Below are 15,409 nucleotides of genomic sequence, written 5' to 3'. Positions count from 1 at the left end.
TAGTAAGGGAGGGGCTTGGACTTTCCACGAGGCAGGATGCATTGCTTTCTCTTAGGATTGGAGGGAGGTGGGGCTGAAGGATGGGTGGAGGGAGTGGGAGGGGACTGGGAGGTGGGGAGAGAGTGAGAATTTGGATTGGTATTTTTTTTATTTAAAAAGTATTAAATTAAAAAAAAAAAGAAAATNTTTTCTTTTTAGACAAGGTCTCACTGAGCTGCCCAGACTAGCCTTGAATCTACTTTATGGTCCAGGTAAGCCTTAAACTTGTGATCTTCCTGATTCAACCCCCTGAGTTCCTGGGATTTATAAGCTTAAATCATAATGGAATATTTATTTTACTTCTAAACATGTATGTGTAGTGTGTGTCACTGTGTGAGTCTATGTCATATGTGTGTAAGTGCCTGTGGAGGCCAGAAGAGGGTGTGTGATGCCCTGAAGATAGAGTTACAGGCTGTAGTGAGCCATATGAAGTGGACATTGGGGACAGAAGCCAGGCCCTCTGCAAGAGCAGTAAGCACTCCTGAATGCTGAGCCATCTCTCCAGTCCCAACCATCCATTTCTTCTGTAAACACTGACACTTCACTTCAGACTTCCTATAGGAGACTTTTGGCTCCAGGGGCCAGAAAACTCTGTCCTAAACCATGCTAACACTACCATTTTCTGAATGTCATCCCACAAAGAGCTCTGAACATAAAGTACCAGGGTAAAAAGCCCCATCATTCCTCTACAGTCACTCTTAGTTTTGACTTGGTCAATCCTACATCACTATTCTACAAAATCCCGAATCACCTCAGCAAGGCAGACTTTAGCCTGGAGACTCTCTGTCCATGCTCAGCCACTTTGAAAACAACCCCCCCCCATTACTTAAATTCTCCATGATCAGCTTTCTGAATGGCCTTATTCTCTGACTTGCTTTTCTGTTTTTCTTTTTCCATAGCAAAAGAAGCTCATCTCATCTACCCCAGTATCACTGGGTAATCTGTTTTAGAACAAAAATAAAGAGGAGACTGCCCTGTGTTACACAGGGTGCAGGTACACAGTCAACTGGCCATGAGGTCTCAGATCATTGCTGAAAGGAGATCCATGAGGATGCCAGGAGAACTGCTTCCTCAAGTACCAAGCCACAGACCGGTATGGGACAATGGTCTGTATTCTGCCAATTATATTTTAAATAATGCTGATTGGCCAATAGCGAGACAGGAAGTATAGGTGGGACAACCAGATAGGAAGTAGAGGCAGGACGACAAAAACAGAATTCTGGGAAGAGGAAAACTTGGTCGGCAGTCTTGTCCCAGCCATAGAAGAAGCAACATGTGACTATCTCGCCAAATAAGGTACCGAGCCACATGGCTAACATAAGTTATAATGGGCTAATATAAGTTATAAGAGTTAATAAAAAGCCTGAGCTAATGGGCCAAACAGTTTATAGTTAATGTAGACCTCTGTGTGATTTCTTTGGGACTTAACAACTGCAGGAACCAGGCAGGACAGAAAACTCAGACAACAAACACCTAGTGTGTTTGACCACAGTAGTCACTGACCAAGGAGTAATTACAAGGAAACTCTCAGTACACGTACACACACACACACACACACACACACACACACACACACAGTAAGACAACACAATAAAAAATGTAATAGCAGTAAACCTGTAGTGAGCAGGGCCTGAAGATTATGAGGCTGATTTCAGTCAGCCTGTGAGTGGCACCAAGGAACACCAAGCCTCTCCAGCCCCTGCTACTCTAGCACTGGGAAACTGGGAGACAGGAGCTAAATTTTGGGCTTGCATTATAGCCAGGTGGTCTCAGAGACCTGGAAGATAACCTTCCCGATCAAATAGAATGCTCTCCTTGAATATTATTCTAGTTTTATTTATGTGACAAAAACAACTGAGGGAGAAAGGAGATTTATTTCAGCTTACAGTTCCAGGGCACAGTGCACCATAATGGGAAAATCAAGGCAGGAACTTCAGACAGCTTGTCATATCACATCCACAGTGGAGAACAGAGAGAAACAATTGTGCTCTGCACAGCTTCTCTACTCTTAACAGTTCAGGAACTCTTGCTTAGGAAATTGTGCCACCCAAAGTGGGCAGGATCTTCTCACATCAACTCACTTAACTGAAACTATCCCTCACAGATATGCCCACATGCCAACCCAATGGAGACAAAACATACACTCTTCCCAGGTGATCTTAGACTGTGCCAACCTGACAATTGCAGCTAACCATCACAAAACCACATTGGAATGTCACGCAATAGGGTAAATTTCACAGTGCTACCTTGGGTATTCTAGAATGGAAGTGAAAGCCATATGAAACATATATGCCATTTATTATTCCTCCTTGGTGAAGTAGCTAAAATGTTTTCATTTTTTAAAAATTTGTTACCCTATATTCTTTATTATTTTTCAATTATTTTTTAAAATGATCTTTTCTCATTTACATACCTATCCCAGTTCCCACTCCCTCCCATACTCCTGCTCACCTCACCTACCCCCAACCTTTCCCCCATCCACCCCTCAAAGACGGTAAGGATTCCCATGAAGAGTCAACAAAGTCTGAAACAACACTTTCAGGCAAGACCAAGGTCCTCCCAAGGTATCTCTCCAAAAAGAATGGGCTCCAAAAAGCCAGTTCAAGCACTAGGGATAAATCCTGGGTCCACTACTAGTGGCCCACAGACTGCCCAAGCCATACAACTGTCACCCACATTCAGAGGGCCTATTTTGGTCCCATGCAGGTTCCTCTATCAGTCCAGAGTCAGGAAGTGCCCACTAGCTCAGGTCAGTTGTTTCTGTGGGTATCCCCAACATGATCTTGACCCCATTCCTTATATTATTGTTCCTCCCTCTCTTCAACTGGACTCTGGAAGCTTGGATCCCTGCTTAGCTGTGGATCGCTGTCACTGCTTCCATCAGTTGCTGGATGAAGGTTCTATGATGACAATTAAGATAGTCATCAAACTGATTACAGGGGAAGGCCAGTTCAGAAACCCTTTCTGCTATTGCTTAGGGTCTTAGCTGGGTTCATCCTTGTGGATTCCTGGGAATTTCCCTGGTGCTAGGTTTCATACTAGCCCCATAATGGCTCCTACAATCAAGCTATCTCTTTTCTTGCCCTTCCTCTCTATCTTTCCCCCATCTTGACCATCCTGTTCCCTCAGGTTCTCCTCTTCCCTCCCCTTCTTCTCTCCCCCTCTCCTTCTACCCTCTCTTCTCCCCTGTCCCCATGATCCCAATTTTCTCAGGAGGTCTTATCTATTTCCCTTTCCCAGGGAGATTAATGTATGACACTCTTGGGGTACTCCTTGTTACATAGTTTCTCTGGGGTCAAGGACTATAGGCTGATTATCATTTGCTTTGCATCTAATATCCACTTATGAGTGAATACATACCATGTTTGTCATCCTGGATCTGGTTAACTCATTCAGGATGTTTTTTTCTTTTCTAGTTCCATACATTTGCATGCAACTTTCAAGATATCATTGTTTTTTACTGCTGAGCAGTACTCTATTGTGGAAATGTACCACATTTTCTATATCCATTCTTTGGTTGAGGGGGATCTAAGTTGTTTCCAGGTTCCGGCTATTACCAATAATGCTGCTATAAACACGGTCGAGCAAATGTCCTTATGGTATGAGTGTACATATGCCAAAAAGTGGTATTGCTGGGTCTTGATGTTTTCATTCTTTTTAACAAAGACAGAAAGCTCCCCTTTACATTGCCTACTTGTCTTAGTCTTTATTATTGTTGTTGTTACCATGATTGAGTACTACATACAATATATCATTATTAAGAACAGAAACTTATTTGTGATTCTAGAAGATAGAGGGTCCAAGAATGAGGGACGGTATGTTAGTGGGGGGTCTTCCTGTTAGTGTGAACTCTGCAGAGACCTGATGAGGTACTGGGCTCAACACTGTGAATGGGATGCATACAAAAGGCATGGATGAATGGGCTTTATAACAGACTTGTTCAAGATAGCCAGCCATAAGATGGTGGCACACACCTTTAATCCCAGCCCTCAGGAGGCAGAGACAGGTAGATCTCTGTGAGTTTGAAACTAGACTGGTCTACAGAGTTGCAGGACATCCAGGGTTACACGGAGAACCCCTGTCTTGAGAAATAAGGTGGGCAAGACTGACAGCCCATTGCCCAATTAATCCTTTAGTACAGGAATGAATTAGCTCACTTATAGCAAAGTTCTCATGACCTAATCATTCCATAAAGACCCCTACTTCCTATAATATCTCACATGAGCAGTTGGCTTCAGCATGAGTTTTCTTGGGGACAGACAAAGCATAGCACCACCCCACCCTGAGCCAGAGAACCCCAGCCTCTTGGGAGAAAGGTATCTGTTTGCTAAGTTCAAGGAGAAAGCGATTAGGTAGAACAGAACTCTATTGTCTAGCTATCACTGCAGCATTCCCCGGACTTTCTCTCCAAAAAGACACAGTGCCCCTTCCGTTTTCCCAGGCCATTAGCATGTCTAAACACAATATTAGACCTTAAAAAGGATATGGGGTATTTCCTAGCCTGTGAGATAACTATATAATGTCATAAGTCAAAAGTCTTTAGAACATTTACAATCCTATTCTTTGGCTAGTCTGATGTTTGATCATCGGCTTTGATGACTTTATTATATGGACTACCTAGAATTGGGAAAATTGCTACATGTGGCATAATTGTTTCATTTGTTCCACAGACTTATTTTACTTACTGAATGGGCCAGGAGCCACTTGGAGACAGTCTCTGGCTTCAGTACAGACGTGCAAACAGATGAAATATGGTGAGGTATGTGCAGTATCAGCACTGAATATAAGGGGCAAGAACAAGGAGAAGCAGAACAATAAGTTTGCCTTTAGGGATATGGCCCAAAAAAGGTGTCAGAGTCCTTAACACTAGAACTGAGAACTGAGGAATGAGGATGGGTTGAGGAAATAACCCAGAGGAGAAACTACACCAGCTGCTTTTGATCCTAAAGTTTATCACATCAACAAAAAGCAAGCTAGAGAGTTAGGCATAGCAGTGAACCCCTTTAATCCTAGCACTCAGGAGGCAGAGGCAGGCAGATCTCTATGAGTTCTAGAACAGCCTGGTCTACAAAATGAGTTCCAGAACAGCCAAGGCTATGTAGAGAGACCTTGTCTCAATTAAGAGGAAAAAAAAAGGAAAGAAAGGAAGGGAGGGAGAGAGGAAGGAAGAAAGGAAAAGAAAAAATGAAAAGCAAGCTAGAGCACTCAGCAGCAGAATTCGGCTAGGAAAGCATGCTTCACAGCAGTGCAGAAGACTGGTAGGAGTGGGAACAAGACAGGGGGTAATGCTGCCATCCCTAGGATAAAAGGAGCTAAGAGGAGAACCATAGTAATGAGCTTTTTCTACTTATAAAAGAGGGCAGCCAGCCTTGTGGCTTGTGGACTAGGTAGACTCTAGCACGACTCCAGATGTCTGACTTGGTCCAACAGATGAATGGGTGTGACAAACAAGGTGAGAAAACAGAAAAGTGAATAAATCTTTAAAAATTGTATTCTTAAGGGGGATAGGCTTATGTTACCGTGTGTGTAGAGTTTAGAAAACAAATCTGTGAAGTTGGTTCTCCTTTTCCTCCTTTAGGCAGGTTTGGGGGTTGTTTGGGGATTTCAGAGCAAATGCTTTAGCCAGCTAAGCCATCTCAGCAGTCCTTGTTTATTTGTTTGTTGCAGTGCTGGAGACAGAACTAGGTTCTCCTGAATGTTAGGCAAACATTCTATCACTGAGCTACAGGCCCAGCCCACCTTTTACTTTTTACTTTGAGACAATGTAAATCAAGTTACTCAGGCTGGCCTTAAATTAGCCCAGGGTAGACTCAAATTCCTTCTGCTTCCCACAGAAAAATAAGCCTGTGCTACCAGATCCAGAATCAGTTTCAGTTTTGAGATGGATTGAGTTTCCATGGGAAGTTCAGGAGAGGTCTAGGCACCAAGTGTCAATGTACAGTACATATAGCCTGAAGTTACAAGCCTTGGTGAGGTTTTCCCAGGGAGGGAAAGGATGAATGACAAGACACAGGGTGAATACAGAGAAAAGAGCCAAAAGCCAACTAGGAGAGCAGAGTGGCCTGAAAAGACAGAGGAATAAGTTATTAAGGAGAAAACAGAGGGGCTAGTTCTAAACAAGGACCTGAGTGGTTTGGGGCCATGGAGAATACCTGTTGACAGAGTGGGTGTCCGGAGTTGAGTGCAGTGGCCTCCAAATGGAAGAGGAAGAGGAAAGGGTGGGGCTGTTTGGTCTTCTTGGAGGATAGTGAGGAAGCAGAGGAGTGAGCAGATTTTATGGGGTGATAAATGGATAAATGGATGGGAAATAGAGACAGATGCTAAGATTCTCTATGAATCTTATGAATAAGATTCTCTATGAATAGGCCTGAAGCACCAGGGTTGGGGAACAGGGAAGAAAGCAGGGTGAGGCTGGTGTAGTCTGGCCTAGAGCAGGAATGCCCTGGCTGAGCCTTCTGGGCAAGTGTTGAATCTGTTGGCACTACAGGGCAGCTGTGACCTCTGTGGAGAGCAGTAGTGAGGTGAGGTCAGGATGGCAGTGTCCCTAGACACCCAGAGGAAGTGACTGGTGAGTCAGACAAATCGTGATGAATCAACAAGAGGAATTCGCCTACTCTGAAAAGAGCCAGGACAAGAACAGTCATGATTCCAGATCCCCGAAGGAATATGGCATATGGGTGACAGGGAGAGGCCTTTCATTTTCTGGATCTAAGGCCACCCAAGCTTAGCCTTGTATTGCCCAAGGGTAACAGCAACCAGGGCAAACTTCAGGTCCCTTGGCTCCACCCACTCCTGGAGTGTCCCATCCTCCCAGTTGTCCCTGAACCCAGCTAGAAGGATGTCCCAACTTGCTGCAGCCAGAGTGTGAAACCCATGACCAGGACCCACTCACTGTGTCCTAGGCAGAAGCTCTCGCATACCAGAGCCATGCACTCCAGGGATGGCGTGCCTGGGATGGGACATGTGCTAGAAGCTAGGGCATCCCCAGACTGAGGTACAGACAATAGGGGATGAAGTCACATACTTGGGAGAGTTGAGACCTCAGAGACCAGGAATTCTGAGGAGAGGGTAGGAGAGGGGGTAGAGGCTGGACAAGGGAGGAGGGACAGAACAGCATCTGAGGTAGGCCTGGGATTCAATGGGCTGTGGCTCAGGGTAATTTGTTCAGGGCCTCGCTGAAGGTTGTGGCCTGGACTGCTGAGAGAAGCAGCACCAACTGAACCATGTGAGGCCCAGGCTGGGAAGGGGTAGGTGAGGTCAGGGTGGGGTGGTAAGAAAAGGTCAAGTGACAACTTAACCTAAGAGGACTAGTCCATCAGGCCTGGGTGTGGTTTACATTGTGTTCCTGGCTCAGCAACTGAGGAGCCTAACCAAATATAATCTGCTGGTGCAGCAATATGCACACACAGTCACTCTCACTGGGCAGTTTATCTAGTCTGTACTGGCAGAGTCTTGAAGCCTTGTTTTCTGTTGTCATTCTAATGTTTCTTTAGTTATTTGAGCCCTTCACTCAATGTTAGGATGTTTTTATAGTTTTTACATAACACAGACTGAGTTGGGGATGTATGTCAGTTGGAAGAATGCTTATGTTCCTTGCATTGAACCCTGAGTTTGATCCTACAAAACCTGGGGAAGTGTACAAGCCTGCAATCCCAGTTCTGGTAGAGGGAGTAGAATCTAAAATTCAAGGTCATCTTCCATTACCTATGAAGTTCAACCAGGATTTTTGAGACACTGTTTCTCTCACAAGTAAATACATGAAATAACAAAATTACAAATAATCTAATGTTAAGTGTGAATCCTTAAAAAAAAATACCTCTGCATTCTGGAAGGTCTTACTGCTCAGTTACTTTAAAATTCTGTTCTCAAAGTGAGCCAAATAGAGTAAAGTTTTACTGTTCAACTGGTAAAACAGAGCTCAAATCTACGGGTTTTCCTTTCTGTGCTTGCTGGGTATCAGGCTATGGACAGCAAGCTGATGGTGTAGAGGTAGACTATTTACCAAATCAGAATTAATATGAGGTTTAATTAAAAAAATATGTATTACAGAAGAAACAAAACATGGAAAGAAAATTCTCAGAGAGAATCTCCCTACTGAGATGGAAAATGTTCTTTAGTGAGGGAAGTTATCTGGTCTTAGTTCATGGTCCATTTCTGTTATGTCATATCTGAATAGGCAGTAAGCGTCCATATCACTATTCTGATATGTAATACATTTGCGGCAGCATTTGTCCTCCCTGAGCCTGGCCTCTTGGGTGAGGCTCCATGGATCATTAGGAGGATCCCATGATGCAAAAGCCATCACAAGTTACTGGATCCAGCTTGAAGCAGCCAGGTTCTAATTGTTGAATGGTGAGGTGTGCTTTTAATTGGGCCTTTTTGTCTTCACAGTTTTCACCTGACAGATCAGCAAGGCCAAAGCACTGACATTAGATCAAGATTCTTTCTTCAGGGCCTGCTTCAGAGCTGAGAAGGGATGTTGGGTACATGACTGACATCATTGGTCTGTCACAGGGGTGTAGGACCTGGAGGCATGGAAGGTTTGAGTCGCATTTTAGAGAGGGGAAAGGGTGGTTATCACAGGCTGCACTGTGAATGGGTTCAGGGAGGTGAGGCAGGAACTGGAGCTGATGGTAACAGACCTTAAGGGCCTGTAACTTGGAAGATACCAATCAGATGAGAAGATTAAGGAAGCAAAGAATATATATGCCAGTGTGGATACCCAGGCTGCAGAGTGGGCCAGAAGAGCCAGCCCCCTGTATCCTCTCAGAGAAATGGTTTTCCTGAGAAATGGTGTTTGAAGCTTGCCTTTACAGATCAAACTTTCACCCAACCTGTAACCAAGTGAATAATGAGCTCTGCAACCATTTGTAACTATGTACGTATTCTGCTTACACACTGCATGTTCAGGCTGTATGTAAGATAAACATTGTAATCATTCTTACTATACTTTGGACTTTATAGGCGTAATTAACTCCTATAAGCTCAGATGAATGCAGTTGTAATTTATCATGCTCCTATTTTTCCTTTATGGCCTGCTTGTGCCCAACTCAAAACAACGTATGTCTCTACAATGTGATGACCAGCTCTAAGCCATTTACTAGAAGCAATGAGATATTAAAAACAACACCTTCTCCTTAAAAAAAAATAAAATGTTGAAAATAACTTGTATGTAGAGATCCAGCTGTAGCTTTGTGTGCTACAATGAGTCACAGGGCCAAAACCAAACCCCCTTGTGAGGCAAAAGTTTCTCAGTACTTTTTATTACCATATTTGCTGAGTTGTTCAATAAATAAAGAGGACAACTTTTGTTTAGGGCTATTAGATAAGAGAGGCCAGAACTCTTCTGCATGAGTCAGGCCCATTTCTTGTATGTGGCATTACCACACCCTCTTAAAGCATACTAAGTTTTTACCTGCATTTTGTTGATTGACATGAGCAAAGCATACTACTCTAAGTGCAGGGGCTGCTGTAACACCATCAAGGGCACCATAGTTTGGGGGTTCTATGACGCAAAGGAATCAATTTGGTCCTGAAAAGCCTCAGGGAACATTGCAATGTGGTCTATGAAAGAGCCTCCAGAAGATAGGATTTAGACCCACAGGCCAGAGTCACTGTCTCTCCTTTTCTTATTTAATTTTATGTGTATGTGTATAGATGTTTCACTGTATGTACGTCTGCCTGGTGCCTGCAGAGGTCAAAGGAAGCACTGAATCCCCTGGGTCCTCCAAAAGAGCAGCCACTGCTCTTATGACTGAGCCTGTCAGCAGACCTAGGGTCTCACTCCTACGGCTCTCTGAGGGAGGGGATGTCAGAGCAGGAGACACGGAAAGGTGGTAGAGAGGAGGATTTGTGACCACCAATACCCCTTGTGTTACAAACTCACTTCTTTGGAGAGACCCCATAGCACCTGGAATCTTATGCAGCTAATGTACAAGGAAGGCAGAAATTAAGTAGAGATAAATGACTACCAAAACCTGTCAAGGAAGAAGTTTTTGGATCATATTACCTAGTAGCCATTGTCATCTATTGTCAATAGCATCTCACTGAGGGGTGGGACTCTTGAGAGTTAGCTATTGCTCCCTACACTCCCTCCTCTATCCTGCCCTCCCAGTCCCCACACCACCCAATCCTTTCTCTGTCATTAAATCTCATTTCTTCTTCACACCAACTCCCTCCCCCACCTTAAAGGATGCCCATGGTCCACTACCACTTTCCTGACATCCATGAGTCCTTCAGTACACAAGGATTCCAAAAATTCAAATTTGGAATCCACACATAAGGGAGAACATACAATGTTTATCCGTATTTAGGTTAGCTCACTCCGAATGATCGTTTCCTTCTCATTCCATTTGTCTACAAATTTCTTCATTTCATTATTATCAACAGCTGAATAACATCCCATTGTGTAAACGCACCACATCTTTATTATGCATTCATCAGGTGGTGGACATCTTGCTGCTTCCACTCCCTAGCTCTTGTGAGTAGAGCAGCAGTGAGCATAGATGAGAAAGTAGCTATCTAGTAAGGGAGAGTCTTTTGGGTGTATGTCCAAGAGCAGGATAATTAGATCATACGGTAGGCTAATTTCTGGCTTTGGGAGGCCCCTCCACCCTGACCTCCATGCTGCCCGTACCAGTTTGCACTCCCATCAGCAGTGGCCAGTGCTCCCCTTTCCACATCTACAGCAGCACGTGGTGCCATTTGTTTTCTGGTCTTAGCCATTCTGACTGCGGTAAGATGACATCTCAGGGCTATTTAAATCTGCACTTTACTGATATCAAACAATGTTGAACATTTAAACAAACAAACAAAAATATTCTCACCAGGAGGTGGTTGCATAACTTTAATCCCAGTACTTGGGAGGCAGAGTCAGGTAGATCTCTGTGAGTTCAAGGCCAGCCTGGTCTACCACAGCTAGTTCCAGGACAGCCGGGGCTGTTACACAGAGAAACCTTGTCTTGAAAAAACAAACAAAAAAAAATAATAAAATTCTCAGTCTTCTACATTTATTTATTTATTTATTTTGAGAACTCTATTTAGTTTCATGTCCCAGTTTTTAACTGGGCTATTTGTTTTCTTGATGTTTAGTTTTTTCCCCCTTTTCTTCATATATTCTAGATACTAACACTGTCAGTTATACAAATGGTAAAGGCTTTTTTTTTCCCCATTCAGGCTGCCTCTTCACATGAACTATGGTATCCTTTGCTGAATGAGTGTTTTCTGAATGCTGTTTTTTAAGGCAATTGTGACTGCTATTGTTTCCCTGATTTCTTTCTTGAAGTGTTTGCATATAGAAGGCAACTTTAATGCATTGATTTTGTATCCTGCTACTTTAATGAAAATGTTCATCATCTGTAGTTTCCTTGTGGAGCCTTTAAGGTCTTTCATACATAGAATCATATCATTTTCAAATAAAGATACTTTAGCGTCTTCCTTTCCTATTTTATCCCCTTTATCTCACCCACTTGTCTTGTGCTCTAGCCAAGACTTAAAAGCACAATATTGAACAGAAACAGAGAGAGAGAGAGTGCACATCCTTGTCTTGTTCCTTATGTTACTAGAAATTCTTTGTTTTTCTCCATTTAGAATATGTTGCCTTTGATCTTATTGAATATTGCCTTTATTGTGCTGAGAAATGTCCCTCATATCCCTATTCATAACTTTTATCGATATTGTTGAAGGCCTTTGCTGCATCTAATGAGGTGATTATAATTTTTCTGTCCTTTTTTATGTGGTATATTATGTTTATTGCTTTTATGTATGTTGAACCATCGCTGCATCTCTGTGATGAAGCCAACTGATCATGATGGATGATCTTTGTGATGTTTTCTTGAATTTTCTTAGCAAGGTTTTTATTGGAAATTTTTATGTCTATATTCATAAGGGAGGTTGGCCTATAATTTCTTTCATTTTTTTTTCTTTCTATTTTTAGTTTTTGTCTGGTTTTGGTATCAGGACCGTACTAGCTTTGTAAAGAGAACTTAGACATGTTCCTTCCTTTTCAATTTGGGGGAACAGTTTGAGACACATTGCTGGCAAACTTCTACATAGAACTCACCTGGGCTCTCTTTAGTTGGGAGATTTTCATTACTGTTCCCATCTCATTGTTGGTTATAGTCTATTTACAGTATTTACTGCAACCTTGATTAACTTTGGTAGATAATATAAATCTAGAAATTTGTCTACTTCCTTTAAAATTTCCAATTTGGTGGGATTAAAAATGTTTAAGTATATCCTCATGATTTTCTGGGTTCCCACACTGTCTATAGCAGTATCTCCCTTTTATACCAAATTGTATCATTTAGAACTTTTCTCTACATTTGATAATTTGGCTAAAAGGCTGCCAATCTTATTTTTTTTTTGGAAGATCTTACTGTTTCCTTGATTCTTTGTATATTTTGTTTTTGTTTCTATTTCATTAATTTTTATCCCTGAATTCCATTATCTCTTCCCATGCTTTTTTTGGGATGCAGGTTATTTCTTGTTTCCCCAAGGATAACAGCTGCATCATTATTAATTTGACATCTCTCAAATTTTTTGATATAAGAATTTAGTGCTATAATTAACTTTTTCATCTTAAGAGTGTCTTGTGTCCTATAGATTTGGGTAGGTTGTGTTTTCATTTTCATTCAAGTCTAGGAATTATTAATTTCCTTATATTCTTCCTTGACCCAAGTACTGTTCAGTAATATGTTGTTTAGTCTCCAAGAGTTTGTGTACTTTCTGAAGTTTCTATTGGTAGGCAGCTTTCTTCCACTGTAGTCAGGTAGACTGGAAGATACTATTTCAATTTTTCTAAGTTTGTTGAGACTTGCTTTGTGTCCTAATATTTGATAAAATGTAGAGAACATTGCATGGTCTGCTGAGAAATGTGTTTCCTTAGTTTTTGCATGGGATGTTCTGTGGCTGTCCACTAGGTCCATTTACTTCGTGTTGTTAAACTCCAGTTAACTCCAGATGACTTTGACACCTGATCCTTCTACCTCTGCCTCCCAAGTGCTAGACGAACATGTCTGTACCATCATGCTCAGCTTTTCCAGGCTCCGGTATTTTTACTATAACAACAGGATACCAACCAAGTGTGAGCAACAAGCTTTCATCTCCCTTTCCTCATATCAAATCCTAAATCCCACGTCTCTAAATGGTACCCACTTTGTCACCACAGCTTGGCAGTATGTGAGCAGCATCAGGGAAGTCAGCAGAGATCCTGGCTGCTGTAAAACTCCACAAAGATCATGGAAAGTCCTTCCCGCCATCCCTTAGAGTCCTAACATGACTCTTTAACACAGACTATGCCCCTTTCAAATTGTTCCCCTCCTGCCGAATGCTTCTACTCTATTTCCAGCAAGTGACAAGTACAACCACAGAAACCTGTCACTTTTGTATTTGTAATACTTGTCACTAATTAGAAAGTCACCTGGAGTTCATTCATGCAGCTGTGCTCAACTATTTTCCTTTAAATGGCCTAGTATTCCCAACCCCTTGGAAAGTGGACAGATAAATCTAAAGATGTATATGTGTCATACCATATGACAGGGCAAACAGATATATGGAAAAATGAGCTTTTCTCACTGGGCTGAGTCCCTCTTCAACCCACCTATCTGGCGTACACAAATTTGGCACACATTTCTACACAGAGACTGTCTGAGGCGCATCCCTGCTGCCCACTCCTCAGAGCTTCACCTCACTGGCTTCAGTGGCTTTTTTAACTCACAGTGGAATAAGAACCCAATGCTACCAAAAGAAGCACTGTTTCTCTTCTCATGTCACAGGGGACACACAGCTGCCTGTGTTGGCAGCCACAGCGTCCTCCAGCAGGGTGAACTCTGTAGCTAGCAACACCACAACCCCCAGACACGCGTTTCAGATCATAGAAAAATCCTTGGGATGTAGAATGCACTTTATTTCAAAATTGTCATTGCACTTATGGATAAGGTCACTTAGGTCGCAGGCAAACCATGGAGAAAGAATAAAAGACTGACAGGAAGACCTTATCCTCAGGGAGAGGAGAACCGGCCACAGAACAGAATCCCATTGGTCTTAACATGCTGAATGAAGAAAAGGAAGGGGCGGTTGGCACAGAAACGAGGGGTGATCCTGACACACCTCAACATCATGATGGCAGCTGTAGCAGCCGCAGCCTCTGTGCCCTCCTCATTGACCTCCACAAAGGACTTATGCACAACCTTGGACAGAGACAAGCCATGCTTGGAAGATATTCCAGAAAAGTCTGCCCTGTCCTCAAAGGCATCAGTCATGCCCAGCTTGCACAGGAAGTCCTTCATGTCATAATTCTCCTCCAGTTTAAACCGTGGGAGGAAAACCTCCGCCTCTTCTTCATCCATCATGTCCAGCCTCGTCCACTCTATGAAATTTTCATAAGTTATTTCCTTTTCCACCTAGAAGAGAGTTGGACAGTTTAGGACAATGTCCTCTGACACATGCTTCTTTTAATTAGAAGCCAGCCCATGGGCTCCTAATTATTCACGAGCCATAAATCATGGCAGTAATGTGGGCCTTGCTTGGGAAAGGAGTGCCGCTGGGCCATAGGAGCCTGGAAAACTGGGTTTGTCACCCGGGGCACTGGAGACGATGGGGAGGCTCTACACTGCCCAGGGATGTGCGGCTTTAAGTTAATATAGTGGCTGGGAGGGGCTAGGATTCAGCTCGGTGATGAGTGTTTGTGAAGCAGGCTCTAGGCTCTGGGTTATACCCTTGCCTCACAAATGAATGGGAGATAAAAACATGATCATGGGAGCCTAGGAAGCCACCCTTGCAGAAACACAAATGCCACTTTTTCTCCCTCACAGTTCCATCAAGGTCTCGTGATCATTACCGTTTTCAGATCAACGTGCTCATCTGGAAGCATGATGATCATGTTCAGCTCATTGCCAGCATAGGGAAGCAACAGAATCTTGGTGAATATCTCTCCAATATAGGTCATTTTGAAGGTAGACTTCTTATACATCATTTGCACAGGTTTCTCCTCATTCTGTGAAAGAGAGATAAATATTAAGTTGAAAGGAGACACAAGTAACACATTGGGCAGATTCAACAAGAAAGTCAATGCAGTAGGAATATTTGCTTTTTTATTATATTGGAAATGTATGAGTGTCCAGCCTGAACATATGTATGTACGTGTACCACCTGACTACGTGCATTTGGTGCCTGCATATTTTAGAAGAGGGTTTCAAATCCCCCTGGAACTGGAGTTATAAATGGTTATGAGACACCAGTATGGTACTGAAGTCAAACTCTGATTCTCTTCAAGAACATGTGTTCCTAATTGTCTAGCCATCTCTCCTGACTTAGGTACATTTTCTTAAACTGACTTCTGTAGTACTTAACCTCTCAAGCACTTGCTTAG

At 42.8% G+C, this 15,409-nt stretch overlaps 2 protein-coding genes across 8 annotated transcripts in view; both read right to left on the bottom strand.

Annotated features, from left to right (window-relative positions):
* LOC126501521 (serpin B6) overlaps window positions 1-15,409 on the bottom strand; it is a 110,135-nt gene that overhangs the window by 28,175 nt on the left and 66,551 nt on the right. For 6 of the 7 annotated variants that reach the window (XM_050142221.1, XM_050142217.1, XM_050142219.1 and 3 more), the window contains 2 exons: window positions 14,879-15,034; window positions 13,925-14,441 (listed from right to left, as the gene is read on the bottom strand). In XM_050142221.1, coding sequence (XP_049998178.1) covers window positions 14,040-14,441; window positions 14,879-15,034 — 558 coding nt within the window. In that variant the 3' untranslated portion in view covers window positions 13,925-14,039. Of the gene's footprint in view, window positions 1-13,924; window positions 14,442-14,878; window positions 15,035-15,409 lie in introns of those variants that run through there. The other variant, XM_050142216.1, reaches the window with a different exon arrangement.
* Window positions 1-15,409, bottom strand: part of LOC126501523 (serpin B6-like) — a 125,024-nt gene that overhangs the window by 43,681 nt on the left and 65,934 nt on the right. The window lies entirely within an intron of this gene.

Source organism: Alexandromys fortis, unplaced genomic scaffold, assembly GCF_014885135.2.
Source record: "Alexandromys fortis isolate MF-2015 unplaced genomic scaffold, M_Fortis_MF-2015_v1.1 scaffold_5, whole genome shotgun sequence".
In the NCBI taxonomy this organism is placed as follows: domain Eukaryota; kingdom Metazoa; phylum Chordata; class Mammalia; order Rodentia; family Cricetidae; genus Alexandromys; species Alexandromys fortis.
This window is presented reverse-complemented; position numbering and strand designations above follow the sequence as displayed.